General features: G+C 41.0%; 1 protein-coding gene across 5 annotated transcripts in view; it reads left to right on the plus strand.

Annotated features, from left to right (window-relative positions):
* Positions 1 to 22: 22 nt before the first annotated feature.
* The window catches only part of ccdc30 (coiled-coil domain containing 30), a 107,425-nt gene continuing 82,141 nt past the window's right edge, over positions 23 to 25,306 (plus strand). For all 5 annotated transcript variants that reach the window (XM_051930365.1, XM_051930364.1, XM_051930367.1 and 2 more), the window contains exon 1: positions 23 to 516. Coding sequence is in view for 1 of the 5 variants with exons in the window: in XM_028807691.2 (XP_028663524.2) it covers positions 493 to 516 (24 nt within the window). In the remaining 4 variants the exon portion in view is untranslated. The remainder of the gene's footprint in view (positions 517 to 25,306) is intronic.

Below are 25,306 nucleotides of genomic sequence, written 5' to 3' on the forward strand. Positions count from 1 at the left end.
GCCTCAGTCGCTGACTGCGGAGTCCGCGCCGGCTCTGAAAGTGGAGTTGAGTTCTTGTAATCATTGCCTGGGGGCTTCTGCATCAACTGTCTATTTTGGAGTCATCCAAATACCCAAGCCAAGCGTGTACAGTGTACAATGCCTCCGGCTGGTGGGCTCTTTGAAATAGATTGGCCTCTCCTCCTCCCCGATCTCCGCGGAGATGTTCGCTTTATTTTCCGGAGGACATCGCCTCGGTACTCATTTTAATCGGCTCTGCTCAACTGACAGCTGCGCCCACCCAGCTCAACTGGTGCTTCGCTGCACCCTTCGCTCGGATAGGAACGAACGCTTTACTAGGGGGCAGCGAAACCCCCCACCGCGAAGGAGGTGCTCTCCTCTAATAATCGCCCACTCCGAGGACTGAGATCCGGCGTGCGCCTTGGCGAGGGGGTCTCTGTAGGATTTATGGGCAAGTGGAAACTCTGAGGCACAGAAAGCGTTTTAAGAAGTATGGAGCCTGCCGAGGATCAACAGGTAGGAGAACGAGTGCAGTCGGACGTTTAAAGCAGACGCGGCAGTATAACATACGAATAACTGCCTTTACTACGGGGAGTGCGTAAGCGGAGAGCTAATGGGCACAGGTTTTAATTAGCGCCTCATGGAGTGTGTGTCTAGGGCTCACAAAAGCGACGACCCTGCTGCTCAACTGCTTTTTGCATGCTGGTACCGTGTATTATTTGACTGGCTACTCTTGTCCGAATATGGTCCCAAATCGGTGAATCGGTACCCAGCGAAAAGCAGGCTACTTTAATGTGAAGAGTTTATAGAGAAACATGACAGTTCCATGGAGTCCCCTGAGCTATGCACCGTTAAGAGACACTGGAATGTAAATCTGAGCAGCAGAACCACCAAATCACCTCACAACCCCCCACCGTGCTCGCGCCTCACTCATGCCAAAATGTATTATTTTTCTCATTCTTAAGTTAAATATATACAGTGCTCTCCATAATGTTTGGGAAATAGATACATTTTCCTTAATTTACCCCTCTCCTCCACAGTTTAAAATTACAAATCAAACATTTAAGACGTGATTAAAGTGCATATTGCAGAAATTAAGAGTTTTTGTTTGCTTTTACGTCGCACCATTTAGAAATGGCAGCACTTATTCTACATGGTCCCCGATTTCAGGGCATAGCAATGGCAGGTATAGTAGACTAAAGCAATCATATTTAGGGCTTAATCTTGTATCCCATGCATGAAATGACTGCTTGAAGTCTGCGATTCATAAACATCACCACGTGCCGAGGATCTTCCCTGGTGGTGATCTGCCCAGCCTCTAATGCAGTCATCTTCAGCTCCTGGTGGTTTCAGAGGCTTGCCACATTAAGTTTTTTGTTCAACATATGGAAGGCTTGCTCAATTGAATTTAAATTGGGTGACTGGCTTGGCCGTTCAGGAATTTTCCCTTTTTAGCTTTGAAAAATTAATGTGTTGTCTTGGCAGTATGTTTGGGATCAGATAGATAGATAGATAGATACTTTATTAATCCCAATGGGAAATTCACATTATCTTATTATCATTATCATTATCTTATTGTAGGATGAAGCGCCGTCCAATGAGTTTTGAGGCATCTGATGGAACTTAAGATGTTTCTATACACCTCAGAAGTCATTGCGCCACTGCCGTCAGCATTTCCATCATCAGTGAAGATAGGTGTGCCAGTACATGTGGCAACCATACATGCCCATGCCATAACACCCCCCCACCACCATGTTTAACAGATGATCTGGCATACTTTGGATTTTGGGCATTTCCTTTTCATCTCCATACTTTTCTCTTGCCACCACTCTGATACAGGTTCATCTTTGTCACGTCCGTCCACAAGACCTTTTTTCAGTATTTTGCAGGCTCTTTTAAAGACTTTTTCACAAATTGTAGTCTGGCCGTTCTGTTTTTTTTGGCTGTTGGTGTGCATCTTGATGTGTAGCCTCTGTATTTCTCTTCTGTTCATGAAGTCTTCAGCAGTCGTTTCTGACACATCTACATCTGCTTCCTGAGGACTGTTTCTGATCTGTTGAAAAGGTGTTTGGGAGTTTTTCTTTGCCATTGTGAGGAGCAATGGCAACTGCAAACTCCAAAGGGTAGAAGCAAGCCGAGGTATCTTATGCCTGCACTTTTGAAGCAATGAAACACACCTGCGCAATCACAAACAGCTGTGACGCAAACATTATTGGGGGACCATGTTTAAAAATTGTTGTCTTTTCTACATTGTTTGAATAAAATGTATGCAAATACCCTTAAATGAAAGCTGGCAATGTGCACTCAAATCAGGTCTGAATTGTTGGATTTGAAATTTGAAATTGTAGAGCAGAAAGGTAAATCAAGGAATAATGTGTCTTTGTCCCAAAGATTATGGAGGGCACTATAAGTGGTATTGATTGATTCTGTCATAACATTTGGAGAGCCTATAGCGATCGTAAGATCACATTTAGAGTGTTACTGCATTCAGAGCTAGACAATATTATTCGACTGTAGCTGCCAAGGGATTTTAGGGTGTCGACATAGCCCCCCACCCACCCCCTTAACTTCAAACTGTAAGGTCAGAATCACAAATTTCATGTGCTGTGACCTACTGATCTATAGATTATGTCCTAAAAATGTAATGACTAGAGCTGCAACACGGCCATGTTTCCTGTGGGGTGCTGGTTTGTGTCTTGTATGATTTCGACAGGATGATGTCAATGTTGTAACAACAATAATGGAATTTGCAGTGCTTAATCTACGGGGGTATTTCTGCATGGGAAGATGTCAACATCCTGTAATTCTGTTGCAGCCACAGTCGATTAATGTTGTCTGACGCTCCATGCAGGACACGCAGAATAGAAATAAATGTGATCTTACGGTCGCACTAGGCTACATATTTGGACAGAATCTATCAATTGACTTATATATTTACCATAGGAAAGAAATAATTCCTTTTGGCTTGGGGAAGATTTGGTAGGAGGATGCATTCGGCACTGCACCTTCATGCATTAAATTTACTTTTTAAAACAATGATAATAACAGATTGTTCTTTGATGTCTGGTTAATCATTCATTTACTTCGCTTTCTAGTGTGATCTCTAACGCAAGCTATCACAGAACCTTAATCTAAATGAACGCTAGGGGGCGACACAGCGTTATTGTTGGTGAGATCGGTTGATTTGAGTTGCCCGCTAATGTTAAGATCGCTGTGTGCCTTATTATTTGTTTTTGACATAAATAAAAAATTGAATACGTAAAAAATATATGCTTTATGCTTACCGAGTTCAGGTCTTTATGGCTATATACTAAGTGGACTCCTCGACGCGCGTAAAAAAACAGGGCCAACACTGAGATTTGTGAAAGGCAGTAGTACTTCGTGCGGTTATTTTACCTTATAAATGCAATAGTCAAACCTTTGATCAGGCTTTGTTCACCTGTTTGGCGGGGTCTTTACAAACGGTTTCTACAGAAATGAGATGCCACATGCAGTTAGAGATATTTGAGAGGCTTTATATGGAATTTTGGGATGTTCTAACTTGTGACTAGTGCACAGTATCCATGTTGTATGAAAGGCATGAACTTGCACGGATGTATGAAGAATGGTGGCAGACTACATTTGTTTGAGGATGTGGAAATGACTTATAAATATGTATGCCAGGGTATCATAAGGGTGATCCAACAGGGGTATGGTGGCAGAATGACAGCAATTGCATCCCAGTCACAACCCCCTTCCTTCCGTCTGTCCATCCATCCATCATCAAACCCGTCTAACCCAGTTCGGGGTCATGGGTGTAAGGCAGAAGTTTACCGTGTACAGGGTGCCATACCGTCTCAAAGCTCGTTCGGTGTTTGTATGTGTAGCTAAGTGTTTATTTGGATTTTTGTATGTATGTAGTTGGTGTACAGTACTTCCTTCAAAGTCAGAACTCCGCATTTATGTATTTAATTTATAATGTTCCTTTTCTTGTTGTTGGGGGGTGTTAGTTGGTGTTGCACCCCACGAACGCACATGTGTAGTCTAGTGATGACACCTGACGCGGTAAGACGTTATTTTCGACCTCTCTCTCAAACTCTTAATACTTTTGATTCAGTTGTGTGACACAACTTGTGTCATATTTATTTATTTATTTAATTATTATTAAATGTAATGTATTTTACACATACAGTACTGTTTTATTTTCACGTCTCTGTTCTTATTCTATACCGTACATTTATTATTTGTCATAGTAGCGCTTACAACTGTTCCTTCGCGGCGCGCCTGCGCCCGTTTCGCATTGTAATGGTGTAACCTCAGCTTTTTCTATGGTTTCCCATTTTCACATTATATGTTCTTTCAATATAAAATATTTAATTGGGATTTTTACTTCGGTAGGAGTTAGACTGAGTCTGTTTTCCTATGTGACGCTCCTGATTCTTTTTTGTTTCATACAAGATATGTCGATACAGTGGCGTAGCAAGGTCTGGTGGCACCCGGTGCGGAGTTTAAACTTGTCAATGTCAACCCCATGTCCACCAAAATATAAAATGAAATTTATTGAGAAAGCATTTTTTTTTTATTCAATTGGTTAAGTAAAGAGGGCATAATGTTAATTATTTTGTAAACAATTTTTTATGAATAATAAAAAAAGTTAAATGCCTTTTTATTAATAAACCAGTTTAATGTACAATGTAAGAAATCATTTTTCATAGTGATAGTACCTCGTGCATAACTTTATTATTATTATAATACAATTTAATGAAAACTCAATTGTTTACAAGTTTCGTTCTCTAGGCTCTAATCCAACAAACTGTACTTTAACATGATACTTAGAATCTCTTCTTTCTAACTTTTTGCTCTGCAAATTTTGAAATTGCGTCATCAAAATCGATACCTTCAGCTACACTATTTTCAATTGACAAAATGGCTAAGCTAGAGAGTTGTGCTTGGTTCATAGTGGATCTGAGATTATTCTTAATTAGTTTGAGTTTCTAAAAACTCCTCTCACATGATGCAACAGAAACACATAAAGTTAAGAAAAATCTTAATGCTAAAGTGAGATTGGGAACAAAGTCTAAAAGTTCATATTCAACCACAAACTCTAAGAATCTTAAGGAAGTCCAACCAAGAGACTCTTCTTTTGGAAATTTGGCGGCTTTTAGAAATCTTCTTAGGCGAGGAATTTCTGTAAGGATACCATCTGCAGAAAGCTCATTGTAATTTTCAACCAAACTTTGTACAAACTTGGGAAGTTCAGTTTTCGTGGTTTCGATCAGATTTCTGGGCTCTAAGACTGCAAACCGATCTGATATACATTCCATGCCTTCGCAACGTGTATCGATTTCTTGTGCAAACCTATCAATGCACTTTTCAGTTCTTGGTCCAAAGTCTGCGGCTCTTTTCGTCGTGTGTCCCAGCTCGTATATACAGGGGCCTTAAGAAAGTGGGATGGGGAGGGAGATATTATCCGTTCGCTCGTAGAATGATCCTAAAGTAAACTTGTTTACTTTATGGTCAGTTCTAGAGCGGACAATACCTACCCACCCCACTGTCTAAAACGTTTCGCGCCTACTATATTATTATGATGTTCGGGTTAAAAATATCATCTTGTTGCACAGAACGACTTGGGGCGATGATATATTTGTGGCAGGGATGAGACAAGTAGTCACAGGACCGGTTGTTTGTTTACTTGAGCACCAACACAGTTCAAAAGAAACGAGACAGAACACCCCCTTCCCCCACAATAATACTAAATCATTACAGCATCACATCGTTCATCCGCAATTTGCTGCAATTAGGGATTGTTAAAGCCCATGTAGCAGTGGTAGCGCTGCTGCCTCGCAGTTAGGAGACCTGGGTTCGCTTCCCAGGTCCTCCCTGTGTGTAGTTTGCATGTCCTCCCCGTGTCTGCGAGGGTTTCCTCCCACAGTCCAAAGACATGTAGGTTAGGTGGATTGGCAATTCTAAATTGGCCCTAGTGTGTGCTTGGTGTGTGTGGGTGTGTTTGTGTGTGTCCTGCGGTGGGTTGGCACCCTACCCGGGATTGGTTCCTGCCTTGTGCCGTGTGTTGGCTGGGATTTGCTCCAGCAGACCCTCGTGACCCTGTGTTTGGATTCAATGGGTTGGAAAATGGATGGATGGATAAAGCCCATGTAAATTATTTGACATGTTATTTTATGTAACAAAAAGGCGCATTAATACAAAACTGGCAATTTTTTGTCACCCCCTCAGAGCTGGTACCCGGTGCGGGCCGCACCCACCTTCCTATGCCTCTGTGTCGATATTACTGTAAATAAGTTTGTTTAAAGTGGGTATTTTTATTGGACATTCATGTAAATAGTTGTATTATAAATTTTATTATATAATGGTCTTGTTAGGTAAGTAAGAGACGAGGTGTGAACACCGAAGAGGAGTTAGAGAGGAATGTTTTCCATTGTGACACTCCTCTTACTTTATTCCTCATTTGAAACAACAGGAATCAGATCCAGTCTGACAGCTGTCTGCATTTTTCATTAAACATCACACACATCGCGGACGGCCAACAGAGAGAAGTGGGCTACATACACTGCTCATCAATAGCCTGGGCACATCCACCAATTTTCATGTTTTTGATGGAAATTGATCTTTTTTATGAAGATACCATTCAATTGATTTAAAAATACAGGAACGACCTTACTAGTGTTTCTAATGGCTATTATTGCTTGAAATGACTGATTTTTAATTTATTATTCACATATAAATGCAATGCCATTTGTTTAGTATGCTAATCGTCAACTACCTTTGCTTATTAGTCATACAGTATTTAAATGCTAATTTGTTGTTAGAGAAACCTTTGTGACTGGATTATTTGGATTGCATGGTGCAGTCCTGGGTTGAAAAATGGCCAAAATGAAATCGTTTTCACAAGAAACATGTCAATCTATATATTTTTCACCCCAGAATTAAGGTTATTCTGTGTGACAAATGGCAAAGAAACTGAAATTTTGATATGAGGATATGCACATCAGAGTCTGTAGTTTAAGAAACAAATGCCTTACAGGTCCTCATTTGGCTTCTTCCTTAAGTACACATGAAATGCCAGTGTCATCGTCATCTACAAAAGAAAAAGGATGACTCAAATATATTGATCATGCTACATTTTTCCAGTGTTCTTCCATGCAGTGTCTGTTTTTCTTTTCGCCCATTTTAACTTTTGCATTTGCCAGTTTCAGGTATGGCTTTAGTTTTAACACTCTGTTTCTAAGACCAGCATCTTAGACTCTCCTTTTGTCTGTTGCAGTTGACACTGGTGTTTGGCATGTATTTTAAGGAAGAAGCCAAATGAAGAACCTGCAAGGCATTTTATTTGTCAAACTAAACACTCTAATTTCTTTATCCTGTTATGCAAATATGCATTCGATTCTTCTTTTTCTGTCATGGTTAGATTCAGTTTCCCTTTCTTCTTGAAATAGTAACAGACACCTTTATATGCAATTTCAGTTTCCTGACAATCTGTTACATGGAATAACCTTTATTCTGCCAAAAAAAAACTGACATGTTTGGAAATTTTTTAACTCATAACTGAACTTTAGGTACCTTGTAACCCAAATAAAAAGAATAACATGTTTCAATAGTGCAGTTACAAAGGTTTCTCTAATAACCAATTACAATTAAAAATGACAAATTAGGAATAAGCTAAGGGAGCTGACCATTAGAACATTGAAGGAATGGCTACTGAAAATGGGGCTTTGCAGTCATATGTGAATAACAGATTAAAAATCAGTAATTTCTATCAGTAACAGCCATTGGAAACGCTAGTAGTATATTGGCTGTATTTAATGGTATCTTGATAAAAAATATCAATTTCTATCTAAAATATGAAGATATCTGAGTGTGTCCAGACTTTTGACTGTCAGTGTATGTACAAATTTAACAGCTCAGGTCAAGTTGGGGAGCATACACTGGTACAGCTGCATTGCTGTACCCACCACACGATGAAGCAGCTATGGATCCTGCTTGGCAACTCCCTAAGCGGACACATGGTCCAGTCCCACCTCCCAGAAATGACCATCTGTCTGCTGCAGCCAGTTGTTACTTGGGCATCCCCTTGGCCTGGTCCAGCCACTAGGGTCCTCAACAATGAGGATCCTGTGAGCCGGATCATCCTCGGGGAATCGCACCACATGGCCTTAGTTCCGTAACTGACAGTCCCTCACGATGCAGGTAATGTGCCTCATTCAGGACTCAGTAAGCAACCACTCGTTCAACACAAAGTCAAACCAGCGGTACCCAAGAATATTCCAAAGAGACACAGTAACGAAGGAGTCCAGCCTTCAGTTCAGGTCATTGGATAGCATCCATGTCTCGTAACCATACAGCAAAACAGGAAGCACCAGGACTCTAAAGACTTGGACCTTTGTCCTTTTGTAAAGATATCGGGGGCACCACACACCCCTTTCCAGCGACCTCATGACCCCAACCCAATACCCGGTGTTCTCCCAGTTCGTCTACTGACTTCATAGGAAGAGTCACCAGAAACATGAATGTTGCTGCCGAGGCAAGTAAACCTCTCCACAAGGTCAACAGTCTCTCCGCAGACAGACACACTGCTGATAGATGTGTCCAAGAAGTCGTTAAAGGCCTGGATCTTGGTTTATATCCAGGACATTCGCAAGCCCAGACACTCATACTCTTTGCTTAGTCTCTCGAGAGCCCCGCTCAGAGCCTCTATTGACTCTGCTGAACCATCACAGCACTGTTGTCAAAGCCAAGATCAGTGAATTGTACTTCACCCACAGATGCCCCACAGCCGCTGGACCCCATGGTGTTCCCCAACACCTAGTCCATGCAAGCATGGAACAGAGTAGGAGCAAGAAAACACCCCTGACGAACCCCAAAATCAACTGGGAAAAACACAGAGTTTCTGCCTCCACAGCACTCACAGTACCAGTGAACAAGCCGGCCATGATATCCAGCAGCTTTCGGGGAATTCCACAAAGTCTCAGGCTGTCCCACAGGGCATCTTAATCAACTGAGTCGAACGCTTTATGAAAATTGACAAAGGCTGCAAAGAAACTCTGCCGATTAATCACGTTTGTTCTCCATGAGAACCCTCAATGCCAGGATGCAATCGATGGTAGACTTCTTAGGTGTAAACCCAGATTGCTCTGGTTGTTGGTAGGTGAGCAAGTGATCACGGATCCTATTGAGGATGACCCTAGCAAGGACCTTTCCTGGCACCGAGAGCAGTCTTATCCCCCTGTAGTTGCAGTAATCCAGATGATCACCCTTCCTTTTCCTGATAGGGACAAGTCCCATTTTCCAGTCCTTTGGGATGATGCCTGTCTCCCAAATGGAAGCAAAAATTGCTTGCAATTCAAGGAGGACAGCCTTACCACCAGCCTGTAGAAGTTTATTGTGGATACCACAGGTCTCTGCAGCCTTCTCTACCATCAGTTGGTTCACCACCTATGCAATCTCAGTGAGACTGGGTGGTTCACAGCCAATTAGATGATCATCCTCAAGAACCGTGGCCCCAAAGATGTTCAGCGTCCTAGCTGGAGGATCAGCTTTAAACAGCTGCTCAAAGTAGCCAGCCCAGTGGGTAAAAATGGCAGCGTCATCCATAAGGACTATTCCGTGAACCGCCTGACTGCAACTCTTTGAGAATCAGATTTGGATGTATGTAATGCTTTGATTCATCTGTTAGCAGGATGTGGGTTGCTAGACCATAGAAGGTGTGCAACCTGCTCACAGATTCCTGTAGCAAATGTCTCCTTATCTGTCCTCGGAGCCCTCATAGCCGTCCTTCTCAGTTCCCGGTACAGACCGGAGTTGCCATTAAGCCATGCACTATGACTCCTCTCGATGAAATCCAGGGTGATCTGTGAGAAAAAAAACACTTCCTTCTGGGCACACTGGTAACACCAACACAACCCTCCGCAACCTTCAGTGTCTTGTCACATAAGTTCCTCCTTCAAACTGTGTGCAAACTCATTATAAACCGCCTTATCTTGGAGTCTGGCCAGGTCCAGCCTCATTCTCCTAGTAGGTGGTAGCCTACTGGACCTAAGCTGGATCTTCAGAGTAGCAACAACAAGTCTGTGGCCAGACTTCACAAACTGGGCACTTCTGTAGACCCTGCAGTTTTGTAAGAGCCTCCAGTGTCTGCTCATGAGGATGTGATCCATCCCCCTCACTGCACCAACAGTATTGAAGTACCAAGTCCAACGATACAGCTCAGGGCGCTGGAACCAGGATACAGCGATCCACAGTCCCTGACCTTTTGCAAATTCAAGAAACATGGAACCACTTTTACCACTGTCGCCAGACCCATGGGGACCGACACAATTCTCATAGCTAGCCCTGTCAGTGCCAGTGGTCGCATTGAAATCACCTGTGATCAGAGGAGTGTCTCCTCGTGGGCACCCATCAACCACCAGGTGAAGCTGCAAATAAAATGTCTCCTTCACCAAGACATCACTTATCATGGTCGGAGCATACCTGAGACAACAGACAAGGCACTCTGAGGCTGCCTTAATCTTGACCCTCATAATATGCTTGTTGAAAGGAGTGACATCAGACACCATCGAAAGGAGCAGATCCGCCACAGCAACAGCTACACCCTGAGTATGACAGTCATCAGACCAATAAAACATGTTCCTACCTACAGAGTTCTGGCCAGTCCCAGGTCTGCGCACCTCAAAGATGCCTCCACTGAAAAGCTGGTGTTTACAAATTTCATCCAAGAGCAGAGGAAGATGATCATCATGCCAGAGGGACAAGACATTCCATGTGTCGACCTGGATGGGCTCTCTCAGTCTGGGACCCGCATACTGCTTTGCAGCTGGTGACACCTCGGCACCAAACCAGTCGGCACTTCTGGGGAAGAGGCTCCTGAGGGCTTTACTCCATCCCCTTTATAATGCAACCAGCCTTCCTGTGGGCAGCTGCAGCAGAGCTACTTCTGCGGAGAGAAGAAAGGAGTCCTGACTGTTGTTTTGGAGGACAGAGGACAATCCCTAAATGGAGAGTAGGCTATGATGCCCTTGTTTTAAAGAACTGCAGAATCCTAGTGTTCAAATTAAAAGGTCTGTAGGAAAATACTGTTTCAATGGTTTACCTGCCGTAGAAATAAAGCCGCCTGTGTCCAAATAAACCTTATGTTTTTGGGTGGTTTTAATTTTCTGCTTTTAATTTTAAAAGCTGATTAAACAACTTACAAAGACAACATGCTGACATGATCACAGGCTCATCTAATTTTAGTTACACAAATGATTTTTTTTTATCAAAGCTAACATAACAGCTGCTGCTTCAGTTTATATACTGGTAACTACCCACACGTAAACCTGCATTTTATAGAAAAATGTTATGAAAATCAAAATGACAAAACATGACTTTACCACAAAATTACAGTAGTGTGGCTATATCACATTCTTTGGCTAGCAATGCAGGATTATGCTGCAGTTTCCATTGAACCTGATGAAAGGATGAGAACCCACATGAATGTGTTGTACCTGCACCTTCAGAAACACCAAAGCCATGTTGTTTACTTGGTGGAGGGCAATTTAGTCTGTTTTCTGATTTTGTACTCTTGTGTTTTTTTTGTTTTTTTATTATTATTTTGGTGCTTCACCCACATCAAAGGGTAGAACAAAGTAAATGAAATTATCCCCTTACATCTTTGCATACTATAAGTCATTCTCCTATTTTGTCAGCCAGAGTGGATTTGGAACTATTACTCCATCCAATCTTAATAAATATGTGATATTCTGCATCCGTACTGACTACATCTTTCCTATTGTGCTGTCTCTAACAGGTAGTTTCTATCCTAAATTATGTAGGTATTTCCATAGTAGTAGTTTGTCATTATGGATGCAATGAGAAGTCAAGCAGAATGACACATTTTATTGGCTACCTGAACTGATTTACAATATGCAGTTTTTCGAGGCAACTGAGGCCCCTTCTTCTTGCAGGTTACTTGAAGCATTTCCAGGAAAGGTCAGCGGTCATGTGTAAGGTGAATAGAATCCATTAAAGTTTATCTTCTGGCTTCCTTCCACTAAAAGTACATTCTAAAATATGAGGAATCCCAGGCTAAATAGTGAGAAACTCTTAAATCAGATTTACCATAGAGGTTCGGAAGGTTGTAAATGATGCCAGAAGGCTGAGATGTGATTGATGGTCAAATAGTTTACAGGAAACAGGGTTTCTTTTTAATGTAATGGTTATTTGTAGCAGTGACATGATTGGTTACATATGCTGAACGTTGCCTAAATTCCCTTCTTCTATCAAAGAAGAAGTGTGCTAGTATTGTTTGCCAGTTTGTCTGGTGACACTTGAAGACTGTGATTCTTTGGTTGTCGGATTAAAGGAAAGGGATAAGAGAAGGTATTGGTAGGGTCTGGGGGCTGGACAGAAGCATCTTTGACCTAGGCCAGCTAGTGAGGCAAATTAATGAGATGACTGAAGCCCCTTTGACATGCAGAACCTGAGAAATTCCTATGTTAATGACTTGGTCCTAAAGTGCCAGATCAAATTTCATTAAATCTGCCTTTAATACACACATGCTCTCAAACCAGGGATCTTCAAGTTAAACTTGCCTTTGTGGCCTAGGCAGCTATTGGGTGACTACATGAACTTCTCCAATGTTTTGTTGCACATACAGTATGTTACCAAAATTGATTTAAGACAAGCAATAGAACAGCTGAAACCCTACCAGCACATGTGCCCTTTTAGCATTCTTCTCATATTTATCATGGTTGGGTAATGGCTCCCTGTTTATTTGCTTCCAGGGTGAATTGCCTGGTAGGCAGTGAATTTTGCTTTACTCTGCAAAGGTTTTCCTGTCCCCATGGGGTCTTAGACATTCAAATAGCCTTTGTAAGGAAATTTTGTGGCAGGGGATAGATAACTCCATACGACTAGAATTCTGGGCAGCCATATTGCAAATTTCACATCCTTGCTAATTGTATGCCCCTTAAATGGAAGGATGGTGTTCAATGTGTTTATCACTAGCACTCTGACAATGCTCCTTGTTGAGACTTGCAGGTGTTGTGTCAAGTAAAGGCTTTTTGAGGCCCCATGAGTAATTCAACCTCATGGCTTTGACTCTGTCTTTAGGATCATTAGGGGTGATTCTGGATCAAGAGCATTCTTATTTGTACATACTGCTGACGAATGACACTTCAGATTTCACAAATTTGAATTTCATACATATATTGCCAAGCAGAGATTAGTATTAAGCTAAAAGTGTGATGCATTTTGTTGTTACACACTTTACAAAATACATTCCGGTAGATGATATGTTACAAAAGTTCATACCGAATACCCCAGCTGGGTGTAACTGCTAGACGGAAAGAAATTGGCTTAGGCCTATATTGTATAGCTGTATCAATTTTTTTTGTATTTAATTTTTACTTTATTAAGGTACAGTTTGTCTGTTAATGCAATAATGCATTTGCTACAGGATTTCGAGAAACAGTGCTTTTGTTTTCCATACACCCTCTATTGGAATGAAAAAGGCTTTGCATTTTATTACTTTATGTGTGACAAAATTCATTCAGATAGATGGCGTACTACTAACGTTAACAGCAGAGCTAAGTGTTGTAAATTGTTGTACTGTCAGTGGACATAGATAGCAGAAGCATGTAAGCCTGCAACTTATTTATTTATCCATTCTCTCATCTTTTGTGTTTGTGCTCCCCTACAGTATTATAGCCTTCTTTGCACAGATGTAATAGAGCAAAACTTTCTGGTCATCCTGTTTAGCCTTCTACTGGAAGTCTGTATGACTCTCAATTTATTCTAGTACCCATCTCTTCTTCCACCCCATCTCTGCAAATGCATATCTCTTCTGCCTCATAAAGCCAGTCACATCAATTTTTCCACACACCCTTGGTTTTTATCAGTTCAGCCACTCTTCAGTCATTTCTTCTACTTATACTTGCTTAGGTCACTGTATCTGATACATCCACTTGAGTTCCTTACCTTTGATTCTCCTAAATTCTCCCCCATTTGAGCCATGCACTCCCCAAATACCCTTATTACATTAAATTATATGCCCATTTTATTGAAGCAGCAGATACACTTCTTCCATTTCTGTCTCACATTCTAGTAAAATATATCCTTGTGTTATGTCCAATAACACCAATTACCAAAGTGATTCAATTAGCTAAGCCATCGCTATTGGGCCATACACTCCATACTCCTTCTAAATTACTTTGGTGTGTGACACTGTCTTGGCCAAAGAAAGGACCTGTAAAATGCAGACCAATTGACTTACCTGGGAAGTGTAATGGCTTTGTATGGTGATGCAATGTATGATGTCTTAGCACATATACAAAGCTGGAGCACCTTCCAAAAAATTACATAAATCTGGAAGTCTTAAATAAAAGATCTTAACACTAAGCACATGCTATACAACCTTATTGTAATGTCAGCAGTACTGTATGCTTATGAAACATGGAAATCATCAGTTAGAACATGGACTGAATATATTCTGTCAGAGATGTCTCTGGAGGATCCTAGGAGTCTCCTATCTTGACCACATTACGAATGAAGAAGTATTAAAGAGCCAACTAAATACAGATACCAGAATACAATTGCTACAAAAGGCTTAAGCTGTCAGGGCATTTCCTAAAAGTATAGTCCACCCAAAAACCCGAAACAGCCCTGGTCAGGGTCACCAATGATCTTCTGATAACAGCAGATACTGGTTCCCCTTCTTTACTCATCCTCCTTGATCTGACAGCTGCTTTTGACACAATAGACCACAACATCCTCCTTCACCGCCTGCAATACACCATTGGACTCTCAGGAAATGTTCACAATTGGTTCACAACTTACCTGACCGGCAGAACTGAGCATTTCGCCCTGGGCAGCGCAAAATCTCACACACACAACGTCACCTGTGGTGTCTCACAGGGCTCTGTGCTAGGCCCCATCCTTTTCACCATCTACATGCTCCCTCTTGGAAATGTCATTAGAAGACATGGTTTATCTTTCCATTGCTATGCTGATGACACTCAGCTTTACCTCAGGACTACCCCCACCTCCTCTACTGCTCCTCTGCCAATATCCACATTGACTACCTGCCTGGAGGAGATAGAGGCGTAGATGAGGCTCAGCTTTCTTCAGCTGAACAGATCCTAAACAGAAGCCATTTTAGTTGGCACATCACACCATCTCCGCTCTTCTACCATCACCAGTATCACTTTCTCTGGCCAAAACATCCCCCTTTCCACATCTGTCACCAATTTGGGTGTTAAAATAGACCCTCAACTCACCTTTGACACCCACATCAAACACCTCTGTAAGTCTTCTTTCTACCACCTCAAGAACATCGCTAAACTCCGTCCAGCACTCACCCTGGCAGATGCAGAGAAGCTCGTCCATACCTTTGTCTCCTCCAGGCTGGATTACTGTAATGCGCTCCTCATCGGGATTCCTGGCAAGAGTATCCAGAGACTCCAGTATATTCAGAATAGCGCTTCCAGGATCCTGATGAAGGTGCGAAAGCATGACCATATGACCCCAATCCTGAAAACTCTTCACTGGCTCCCTGTCCCACTCAGAATAGAGTATAAGGTCTTTCTCCTCACCCATCAGTGCATTTATGGACATGCCCCCTTTACTTACAGGAACTCCTTACCCCTCATACCTCCTCATGCACCCTCCGCTCTGTACACACTAACACTCTCCAAGTCCCTAGAACGAAGCTTCGCAGTATGGGTGATAGGGCTTTTTCATCTGTGGCGCCGAGGCTGTGGAACACCTTCCCTGACTACCTGAGAGCCCCACAGTCAACTGATGCTTTTAAACAAAATCTAAAAACTCATCTTTTTAGAAAGACATTTTGTTAAAGTATTTATAGATTTTCTTGTTTTATTACTTTATTTTTACTTTGTAGCACTTTGAGATTGCTAAAATATAAATAAAATTTATTATTATTATTATTGTTAAAAATTATATTTTTTATATATTAATTGTCCCTTGTAGTTTATAATGTTGCCTGAGAGAAAATTTTAATCTCATGTTTTCATTGAGAAATGAGATAAACAATGTTTCTAACTGAACGGGACCAAACTGTGACCAACTCTGGACAATGGCTAACTGTGAAAAATGTATGTAGAAAAAAGAAAGAAAATTCTCATAATTGTGTCGCATATGCCACATGTCCATTATCCATTTATATTCTTATAATGTGCAAAATACCTGCATTTTTTTGCTAAAATTCAAGTAATACTTACAGCCAGCATAACAGGAAAAGAACATTCCCACAGTAAAATGCAAAATTACATTGAGTTGAATTTTAAAAGTCCCAAAAGTACCAGTCTCTACCACACTACTTGGTAATTTTTTACATGTCTTTGATTCTTTGTGTGGAAAAAACTGACATTTGTGTGTAATCTATACCTTAAGTTTCCATCTGCGTCCCCATGTTCTTGTTGATCTACAGTAACAGCTGAGATTCACCATACAAATTCTCTTCATCATTTTAAAAACTTTAATCATGTCACCTCTTGATCTCTGTCTCCTTAAACAGAAAAGGGTCAACTCATTCAAACTTTCTTCATAGCTCATACTTCACAGTCCTTTAGTCATTTATTTGGCCATAATATATACACTGATCAGCCGCAAAATGAAAATTATCTGCTTAATATTGTGCCATCAAAATAGTTCTGACCTGTCGAGACATGGACTCCTCAAGACCTCTGAAGGTGTCCTGTGGTATCTGGCACCAAGCTCCTTTAAGTCCTGCAGCTTGCAAGGTGGAGCCTCCAGGAATCAGAATTGTTTTTCCAGCACATCCCACAGATGCTTGATCAGAATTTGAAGGCCACATCAACTCCTTTCTCGAACCATTCAACAATCAAACCAGTTTGGCAGGGTGTATTATCCTGTTGAATGGGTGTCCATGATCTGCAGTTTAGGTAGGTGGTGTGTGTCAAAATAACATCTATATAAATGCCAGTACCCAAGGTTTCTCAGCAGAATTATCACTCAGAGCATCGCACTGCTTCTGCTGGGATTGAACCAGATGGGCTAGCCTGTTATCCCCACATGCATCATTGAGCCTTGGGTGCTTATGACCCAGTTGTCCTTCCCTGGATCACTTTTGATAGGTACTAACTACTGCATATTGGGAACAACCCATAAGACCTGCCATTCTGGAGATGCTCTGACCAAGTCGTTTAGCTATCACAATTTGTCCCTTGTCAGAATCACTCAGATCCTTATGCTTGCCCATTTTTCCTGCTTCACCTTCAAGAACTGACTGTTCACTTGCTGCCTTATATATCCCACCCTTTGGCAGGTGTGGTTGTATCGTGATAATCAATGTTATTCATTTCACCTCTCAGTTGTTGTATTACTGTGGCTGATCAAAGTATACCAGAAGGTGGGAAAAAAAAGTGAAGGGCAGACTGAAAAACACTTGTAGAAGATCGTTCTAAGAAGAGTTGTTACCTTATACACAGACTAGCAAAATACCCGTGCTTCGTAGCAGAGAAGTAGTATGTTAAAGAAGTTATGAAAAAGAAAAGGAAACATTTTAAAAATAATGTGACATGATTGTCAATGTAATTGTCGTAGGCTTATTTTAGTATTGAGAGTGAATTTGATGATTGTAAAGACTTTAATTTATGATTTGTAAATGTTGTGTATGAGAAATGCACATTTTTAGGATGTAAGGATCTCTTTGTAAATGACGTTTGCAGTTCTGCACTCGGGCTGTAAAATGACCAAGCTGTCTGTTGAGCTTACTCTTGAGCATGCAATGTACAGTTGACCATGTGAGACGCAATCTTGTGTCAAGTCAATGCCGGCCTTTTTTAGAGTCTGGCCCTGTGACTTATTTATTGTCATAGCGAAGCAGACCCTTACTGGAAATTGGAGGCGTTTGAATTGGAATGGGAGGTCAGAGGGTATGAGAGGGATGCGAGGAATAAATACAGTCTCCCCTGAGCCAGTTCCAGTGAAGATAGTTGCTTCAATGAGGTTCTTGTGCAGAGATTTGATCTGAAGACCGGTGCCGTTACAAAGTTTTGGTGGGTGTAAGTTTCGTAGTAACATACTGTAATTGGTGCGCCGACCTTCAAAAGTAGAGTATGCAGAGACATGCCCGAAGGATTAAGAGTGTGAAGAAACTAAATGAAAAGGCAGGAGTCACCAGCAGGAAGATGTGAAGCAAGGTGAACAATAACAGGCTTGAAACGGTGGAGTAAAGAAGAAGGGAGCAGTGAGCACGACAAACAGCTGAGGAAAGTAAGGAAGCGAGTGAGGAGGCACATGAGCACGGGATGTCGTTAATGTATATAGGCAGGCAGCTAACCATGTGGTAGGTGTGCGGACAGCGGCCGTGCAGAAAAAGGAAGGGGGACCGGGGGCAGCCCTTGTGCGTCTCTGCTGTGAAATAAATCCTCTGTTAACGGAAATAAGGAATGAAACCGCCAAAAGGAGAGGTCAGTTCTGAAAGTTTCTTACAGCATAATGGTGAGAACTGCCAAAAAGAAGACGTTATTTTCAAAAGTTCATTACAGGGCATGGTGTGAAATGAAACATACTTAACGTTAGTAAGTACAGTGTAAAGGATGAGCATGGGAAATTTGGGCTTCCTACATATATTGGAAGTCGCAGAAATAGTGAGGACGGGTTTCCCCTATCTATATATACAGTTTAGGGGGTACACCCGTTTTTACCCCCTTGGGTGTTGCAATAGGACATGAAACATACCTAACTTTTGTAAGTACAGTGGTGTGAAAAACTATTTGCCCCCTTCCTGATTACTTATTCTTTTGCATGTTTGTCACACAAAATGTTTCTGATCATCAAACACATTTAACCATTAGTCAAATATAACACAAGTAAACACAAAATGCAGTTTTTAAATGATGGTGTTTATTATTTAGGGAGAAAAAAAATCCAAACCTACATGGCCCTGTGTGAAAAAGTAATTGCCCCCTTGTTAAAAAATAACCTAACTGTGGTGTATCACACCTGAGTTCAATTTCCGTAGCCACCCCCAGGCCTGATTACTGCCACACCTGTTTCAATCAAGAAATCACTTAAATAGGAGCTGCCTGACACAGAGAAGTAGACCAAAAGCACCTCAAAAGCTAGACATCATGCCAAGATCCAAAGAAATTCAGGAACAAATGAGAACAGAAGTAATTCAGATCTATCAGTCTGGTAAAGGTTATAAAGCCATTTCTAAAGCTTTGGGACTCCAGCGAACCACAGTGAGAGCCATTATCCACAAATGGCAAAAACATGGAACAGTGGTGAACCTTCCCAGGAGTGGCCGGCCGACCAAAATTACCCCAAGAGCGCAGAGACGACTCATCCGAAAGGTCACAAAAGACCCCAGGACAATGTCTAAAGAACTGCAGGCCTCACTTGCCTCAATTAAGGTCAGTGTTCACGACTCCACCATAAGAAAGAGACTGGGCAAAAACGGCCTGCATGGCAGATTTCCAAGACGCAAACCACTGTTAAGCAAAAAGAACATTAGGGCTCGTCTCAATTTTGCTAAGAAACATCTCAATGATTGCCAAGACTTTTGGGAAAATACCTTGTGGACTGATGAGACAAAAGTTGAACTTTTTGGAAGGCAAATGTCCTGTTACATCTGGCGTAAAAGGAACACAGCATTTCAGAAAAAGAACATCATACCAACAGTAAAATATGGTGGTGGTAGTGTGATGGTCTGGGGTTGTTTTGCTGCTTCAGGACCTGGAAGGCTTGCTGTGATAGATGGAACCATGAATTCTACTGTTTACCAAAAAATCCTGAAGGAGAATGTCCGGCCATCTGTTCGTCAACTCAAGCTGAAGCGATCTTGGGTGCTGCAACAGGACAATGACCCAAAACACACCAGCAAATCCACCTCTGAATGGCTGAAGAAAAACAAAATGAAGACTTTGGAGTGGCCTAGTCAAAGTCCTGACCTGAATCCAATTGAGATGCTATGGCATGACCTTAAAAAGGTGGTTCATGCTAGAAAACCCTCAAATAAAGCTGAATTACAACAATTTTGCAAAGATGAGTGGGCCAAAATTCCTCCAGAGCGCTGTAAAAGACTCATTGCAAGTTATCGCAAACGCTTGATTGCAGTTATTGCTGCTAAGGGTGGCCCAACCAGTTATTAGGTTCAGGGGGCAATTACTTTTTCACACAGGGCCATGTAGGTTCGGATTTTTTTTTCTCCCTAAATAATAAAAACCACCATTTACAAACTGCATTTTGTGTTTACTTGTGTTATATTTGACTAATGGTTAAATGTGTTTGATGATCAGAAACATTTTGTGTGACAAACATGCAAAAGAATAAGAAATCAGGAAGGGGGCAAATAGTTTTTCACACCACTGTACACTGCACTGGGGTACTAAGTAGGAACCAGCTTTGTATGGGGTGCCACACTCACACACATCCACACTTTCTGCTATGGTGTCAATTTTGAGTCATCAGGTTCTCTAACCCAAGCATGTCAAACTCACTACCATTGGTGGGCCGCTTCGACTGCCATACGTGCGTCAGTGGGCCGCACTGTAACAAATACTATTATACTATTATACAAAGTTACTGTAGCATTCTTTCCTATACTGAAAATTTTAAAAAATGTAACACATAAAGTTTAAAGGAAAGCAATTTATTTCCATGCAGTCTCTATACAACAGTGTAGAATTAGAGTCTTAACCTCTTAGCTAGGTCCTTATTATATTACTAGGCCCACCCGCCTTTTAAGGCGACCGACTTTTATCCTCAATTTGTGTGCACTCCATGTGTACATCAGGCATGTAAGTGTAGGGAATGAGAACATCAAAGTGCCCATTCATAACATCTCCCGAAAACCTACGTTTTTTTATCCCCTGAGTGCCTGTCCAAACTTGGAGTGTAGGACTCCATAATAATATACTTAAAACTCACTGGGGAACAACTCTTCCGCTGCCATTAACTCAGAAATGGTACCATAAGTTTGAGACTTTGACATTTCAGTGAGATACTGAAGCTCTTTTGTATAAGACATTCCTGACAGCATCATTGTAAATGGCTGAAACCTTGACCAATTACTTAAAACATGTCGTACGATGTCAGCCCGAATCTGTACCGCTAAAGACGGAGTTCCATGCACTAAATAAGCTATAGATGAGAATAAGCAAGCACCATCTCCCCTGATATTTACTACGCAGTGAGGCATTTGTACTCCATCAACATTAATTATTTCCAGAGACATAATTTTGTCTATTTTTCCAGCGCATCGCGCACAAAAGCAAGGGAACGATGGGAGCACCAGAACTCTGCTCACATCGCGTCGCTTTGTACCGCAAGCCGCAAGTAGTAAGTCTGTGATAAGCGGAATACTGTACCGCTACGCTTTGCACTCACGGGACGGAAGGACAATCCCGACCGCTTTTATATAGTATCTTGATGATTGATATTCATTATATTATATTCATTGCTTATATAGGAGCCTTACAGTGTGAGATTTATTTTTTTTGTCCCGACACTTGGCATCTCTTGTTAGTAACCAGTTCTTCAATATCAGGCATGAAATCTTGTGCAGCTGCAACTTTTATGAGGGATGAAAGGTGCTCGACGGTAAGTCCTGAGCGATGTGGGGTTTTGGTAGCTTTCATTAACAAAAACAATTGCTCACAAAGGTAAGTGCTTCCGAACATTGACAGTACTCTCGATGCCAACTTGCGGATCTGCACATACGAGGGTGGCAGGTAAGCATACAAGCCTGGCACACCAACTTCGTTGTATTTTGCCTTCAGAACAGAATCTGACTGCACTTCAATCAATTCCATTTGGATATTCTCAGGCGCATTCTCAACGTTGTAAGAGAAAAGCGCAATGCCCTGTTTGTGTGAACTGAAATTACGAAAATGCTCACTGAATTCATTGCTCAGTAATTCAAGTTGGAAAACAAATCCTCCAAAAATCAAATTTTACTTTACTAAGTTTACTTCAAAGTTTATATTGTAAAATAAGCCGATATGCAAAAAGCCACCTGACCTACAATAATTTTACAAACTCAAAATCACAAAAATATGTTAATAAACAACTCACCAACTTCTCGCGTCCGCTTCAGATCTTCAGCTGTACTCTGCACTAACTGTTACAATACTAGCACAAAATTACATGAAACTAGAGCAAAAAATGTGAAAATATGCGGGCTATTACTACTCGTGATGGTCAGTTCTGCCCAGTGGTCAGTCTCAGCAGCCCAGCCAGTAGTGTAGCCTGTCAGGGGCGGCTCTAGGCTCGTGGTGGCCCCTTCGTCTGGCAATGTCAATACGGTATCTTATGAAAGCGTTGCGGACACTGCATAGCCGCCTCGTGCTCATGAAACGCTTCTATATACGCGTGTCCGTAACTTGAAAACCAAGTGGCGGGCAATGATATTCTCATTACGGCAAAACATTATAATACTACATATAGCTTACTGCTCCGACTCTAGCGACATTTGTAAACACAGCGTACTAATTAACAAGAAACAGAATGTTTTTCTGCCACATTGCCGTCAGCTGTGTCGTTATTTTCTCTTTCTGTTTTATATTCAATATACTGTATATTGGCATGGCGGCCCCTGGGATTTGGTGGCACTGTGCAGGTGCACAGTTTGCACATGCCTAAGGCCACCTCTGTTGCAGCCTAGAACTTCAGTTGCGACGTCGCGGCTCATTAACTTTGGTCAAGGCTCGTGGCTATACTAGCTGATGACGTTTCCGGTACCGTAATGCCATGGGAAAACGCGCTTTTGTCAGAAGGCAGAAGTAAGAAAAGTCAATAAGTAACACCGAAGATGCAGAATGATTCAATCACAAACGATAGTAATAATTTTGTACAAGTTCGGTGCTAACTAGGATCTGTCATGCGGGCCGCGAGTTTGACATGCCTGCTGTAACCTTCATGTGTTTGAGATATTGGAGAAACCTGAGTATTGGGCAAAGATTCTACACAAGCAGTGCCAACAAAAATTGTATCCAGTAAAATTGTTAGAGCTCCTCCTTATGTTCACTCCAAAATAAAATGTGCTGTATTTAGCTAGTGTTGTAAAACTTCCACATTGACCAGACAGTTGTGTGGCTCCACTCATAATGCCTCAAAACATGAGACAAAACACAATCTCAGGGATGTGCATTCACAAATGGTATTCTCCATTGCCAAAAATAAACTGGCAAACATTAAAATTGTGGTGTTCTTTGTTTTTTTTATTTATTTATTTTTTTATTGACAGATATGTTGAAAGTAAAATAGAATAGTAATGTTGTGAAAGGTAAGCTGTTTCCAGTTTCAAGTAATTGCACCAGTTAAGGTTAGTCTAGTTTAATAGATAATTCTGTATTATTAGTATATAGACATAAACAATTATAGGCCATAAGGGCATTATTGTAATGTGTACAGAGTGCAATAAAATTCTTACTTGCATGTGCTAATCAGCATGCAACATGTCTACAGTCCCTGGAGATTACAAATTCGAATCACTTATGTGACACACCATGAAAAGAACAGAATAAAGGCTATGTAACTAGAATACTGAAATAATCCATTTATCTTCAATTGATACTTGATTTTGCAAATTTAACTTTAAGGTTGGGACAAATGTAAAAAATGAGGGAGAGATTTAGAAAATTAAAGTATTCAGAGCATGTAACATTATAAAGTTTAATTTGATTTGTCCATTAAAGATTACTCTTCAGTATTATTTAGCTAATGTCTCAGCTATGCTGATACAAGCTTAAATCACAGAATAGTAAAATGTCACAAACCTGAAAATGTGATTTTGTGACAAATTTGATTTGAAAAATGTGCTCTTAGAATAACAGCTTGTGTAAAGGAATATCCTGAATAATATTGGCATTCACTAATTCTTGTGGCACTAATATAATAAAGTTAGCATTAGTATTTTTAATATAGCTTTTAAACAGTATTTTTTCAGTTACTGAAAGTAAACTATCAGGAAATTAAACTTTATATATGCACAGTGTAAAATAAATCTTGTAGTTGGTAATGACTGTATCACTCTTTATCAACCTTATGCTGAATTCACCTAAGTCACAAAAAACCCCTTTATTTGTTGTTACATTAGAGGAAATTTACGCTGTGTACTTCTTTGATTTGTCTGCTTACATTTTATTTCAGTAGCTGATACCCCTCTGCTGATACCCCACTGTCCTTAGTTACCTAAGTAATTCCAGTAGTAGGTACCCTTTGTGTTTTACTGCTTCAAGCCAAATTTCCTAACTCATTATTTACAATTTATTTATATACATTTTTTGTGTCCTGCACCCTTAGTTCCAAATAACACTCCCTTGTACATACAGTTAGGTCCATAAATATTTGGACAGAGACAACGTTTTTCTAATTTTAGTTCTGTACATTACCACAATGAATTTGAAACGAAACAACTGCGATGCAGTTGAAGTGCAGACTTCCAGCTTTAATTCAGTGGGGTGAACAAAATGATTGCATAAAAATGTGAGGCAACTAAAGCATTTTTTAACACAATGCCTTCATTTCAGGGGCTCAAAAGTAATTGGACAATTGACTCAAAGGCTATTTCATGGGCAGGTGTGGGCAAGTCCGTCGTTATGTCATTATCAATTAAGCAGATAAAAGGCCTGGAGTTGATTTGAGGTGTGGTGCTTGCATGTGGAAGATTTTGCTGTGAACAGACAACATGTGGTCAAAGGTGCTGTCCATGCAAGTGAACTATAATTACCACAATCCTTAATCCCACATTTTGGCAGTTCATTCCACTAGATGATACGCCTCATGACTGTGCCCTGTTATCTACCATGTTCACTTAAGGGCACCTTGTCTCCTATGGCAGAAACCTGTTTTCTTGTGCTCTATGCCCCCTAATCCTCATTTGTACAGTATTCTAGTAGCTGAGTTGATGAATGTCACATGAGTAGCCACCCTTTTGTTGTGCCGTGTACCTCCATTCTGCTGACCTACATTCCTTTGCACTTCCCCATCTCCTGATGAACTGTAGCCCAAGGTGAGTTGTCTACTGTTGCACTTGGACCACTTACTCATTCAAACGCTATTTTAGAGTTGAGTTGGAACTTGCATATGAAATCTTCAGTTGGTGAATCATTTAAGGGGTCCTCAATTCTTTTTTTTTTTTTTTATACCTGAGCAGGAGGTGGTCTTTTTTATAAATTGCTGTACATCCATAAGTTGACATCCCATCACAAGAATCTGCATTAGAAAATTTAAAAGGCTCAGCAACCTTCTGTCTGCCACTCTGTGCTTTGCTATTGGCCATTTACACTCGTTTGTTTACATTTTTAGGGCTGAGATATCCCTTACAATAACCTGAACACTTTAA

Source organism: Erpetoichthys calabaricus, chromosome 8, assembly GCF_900747795.2.
Source record: "Erpetoichthys calabaricus chromosome 8, fErpCal1.3, whole genome shotgun sequence".
NCBI classification, from domain to species: domain Eukaryota; kingdom Metazoa; phylum Chordata; class Cladistia; order Polypteriformes; family Polypteridae; genus Erpetoichthys; species Erpetoichthys calabaricus.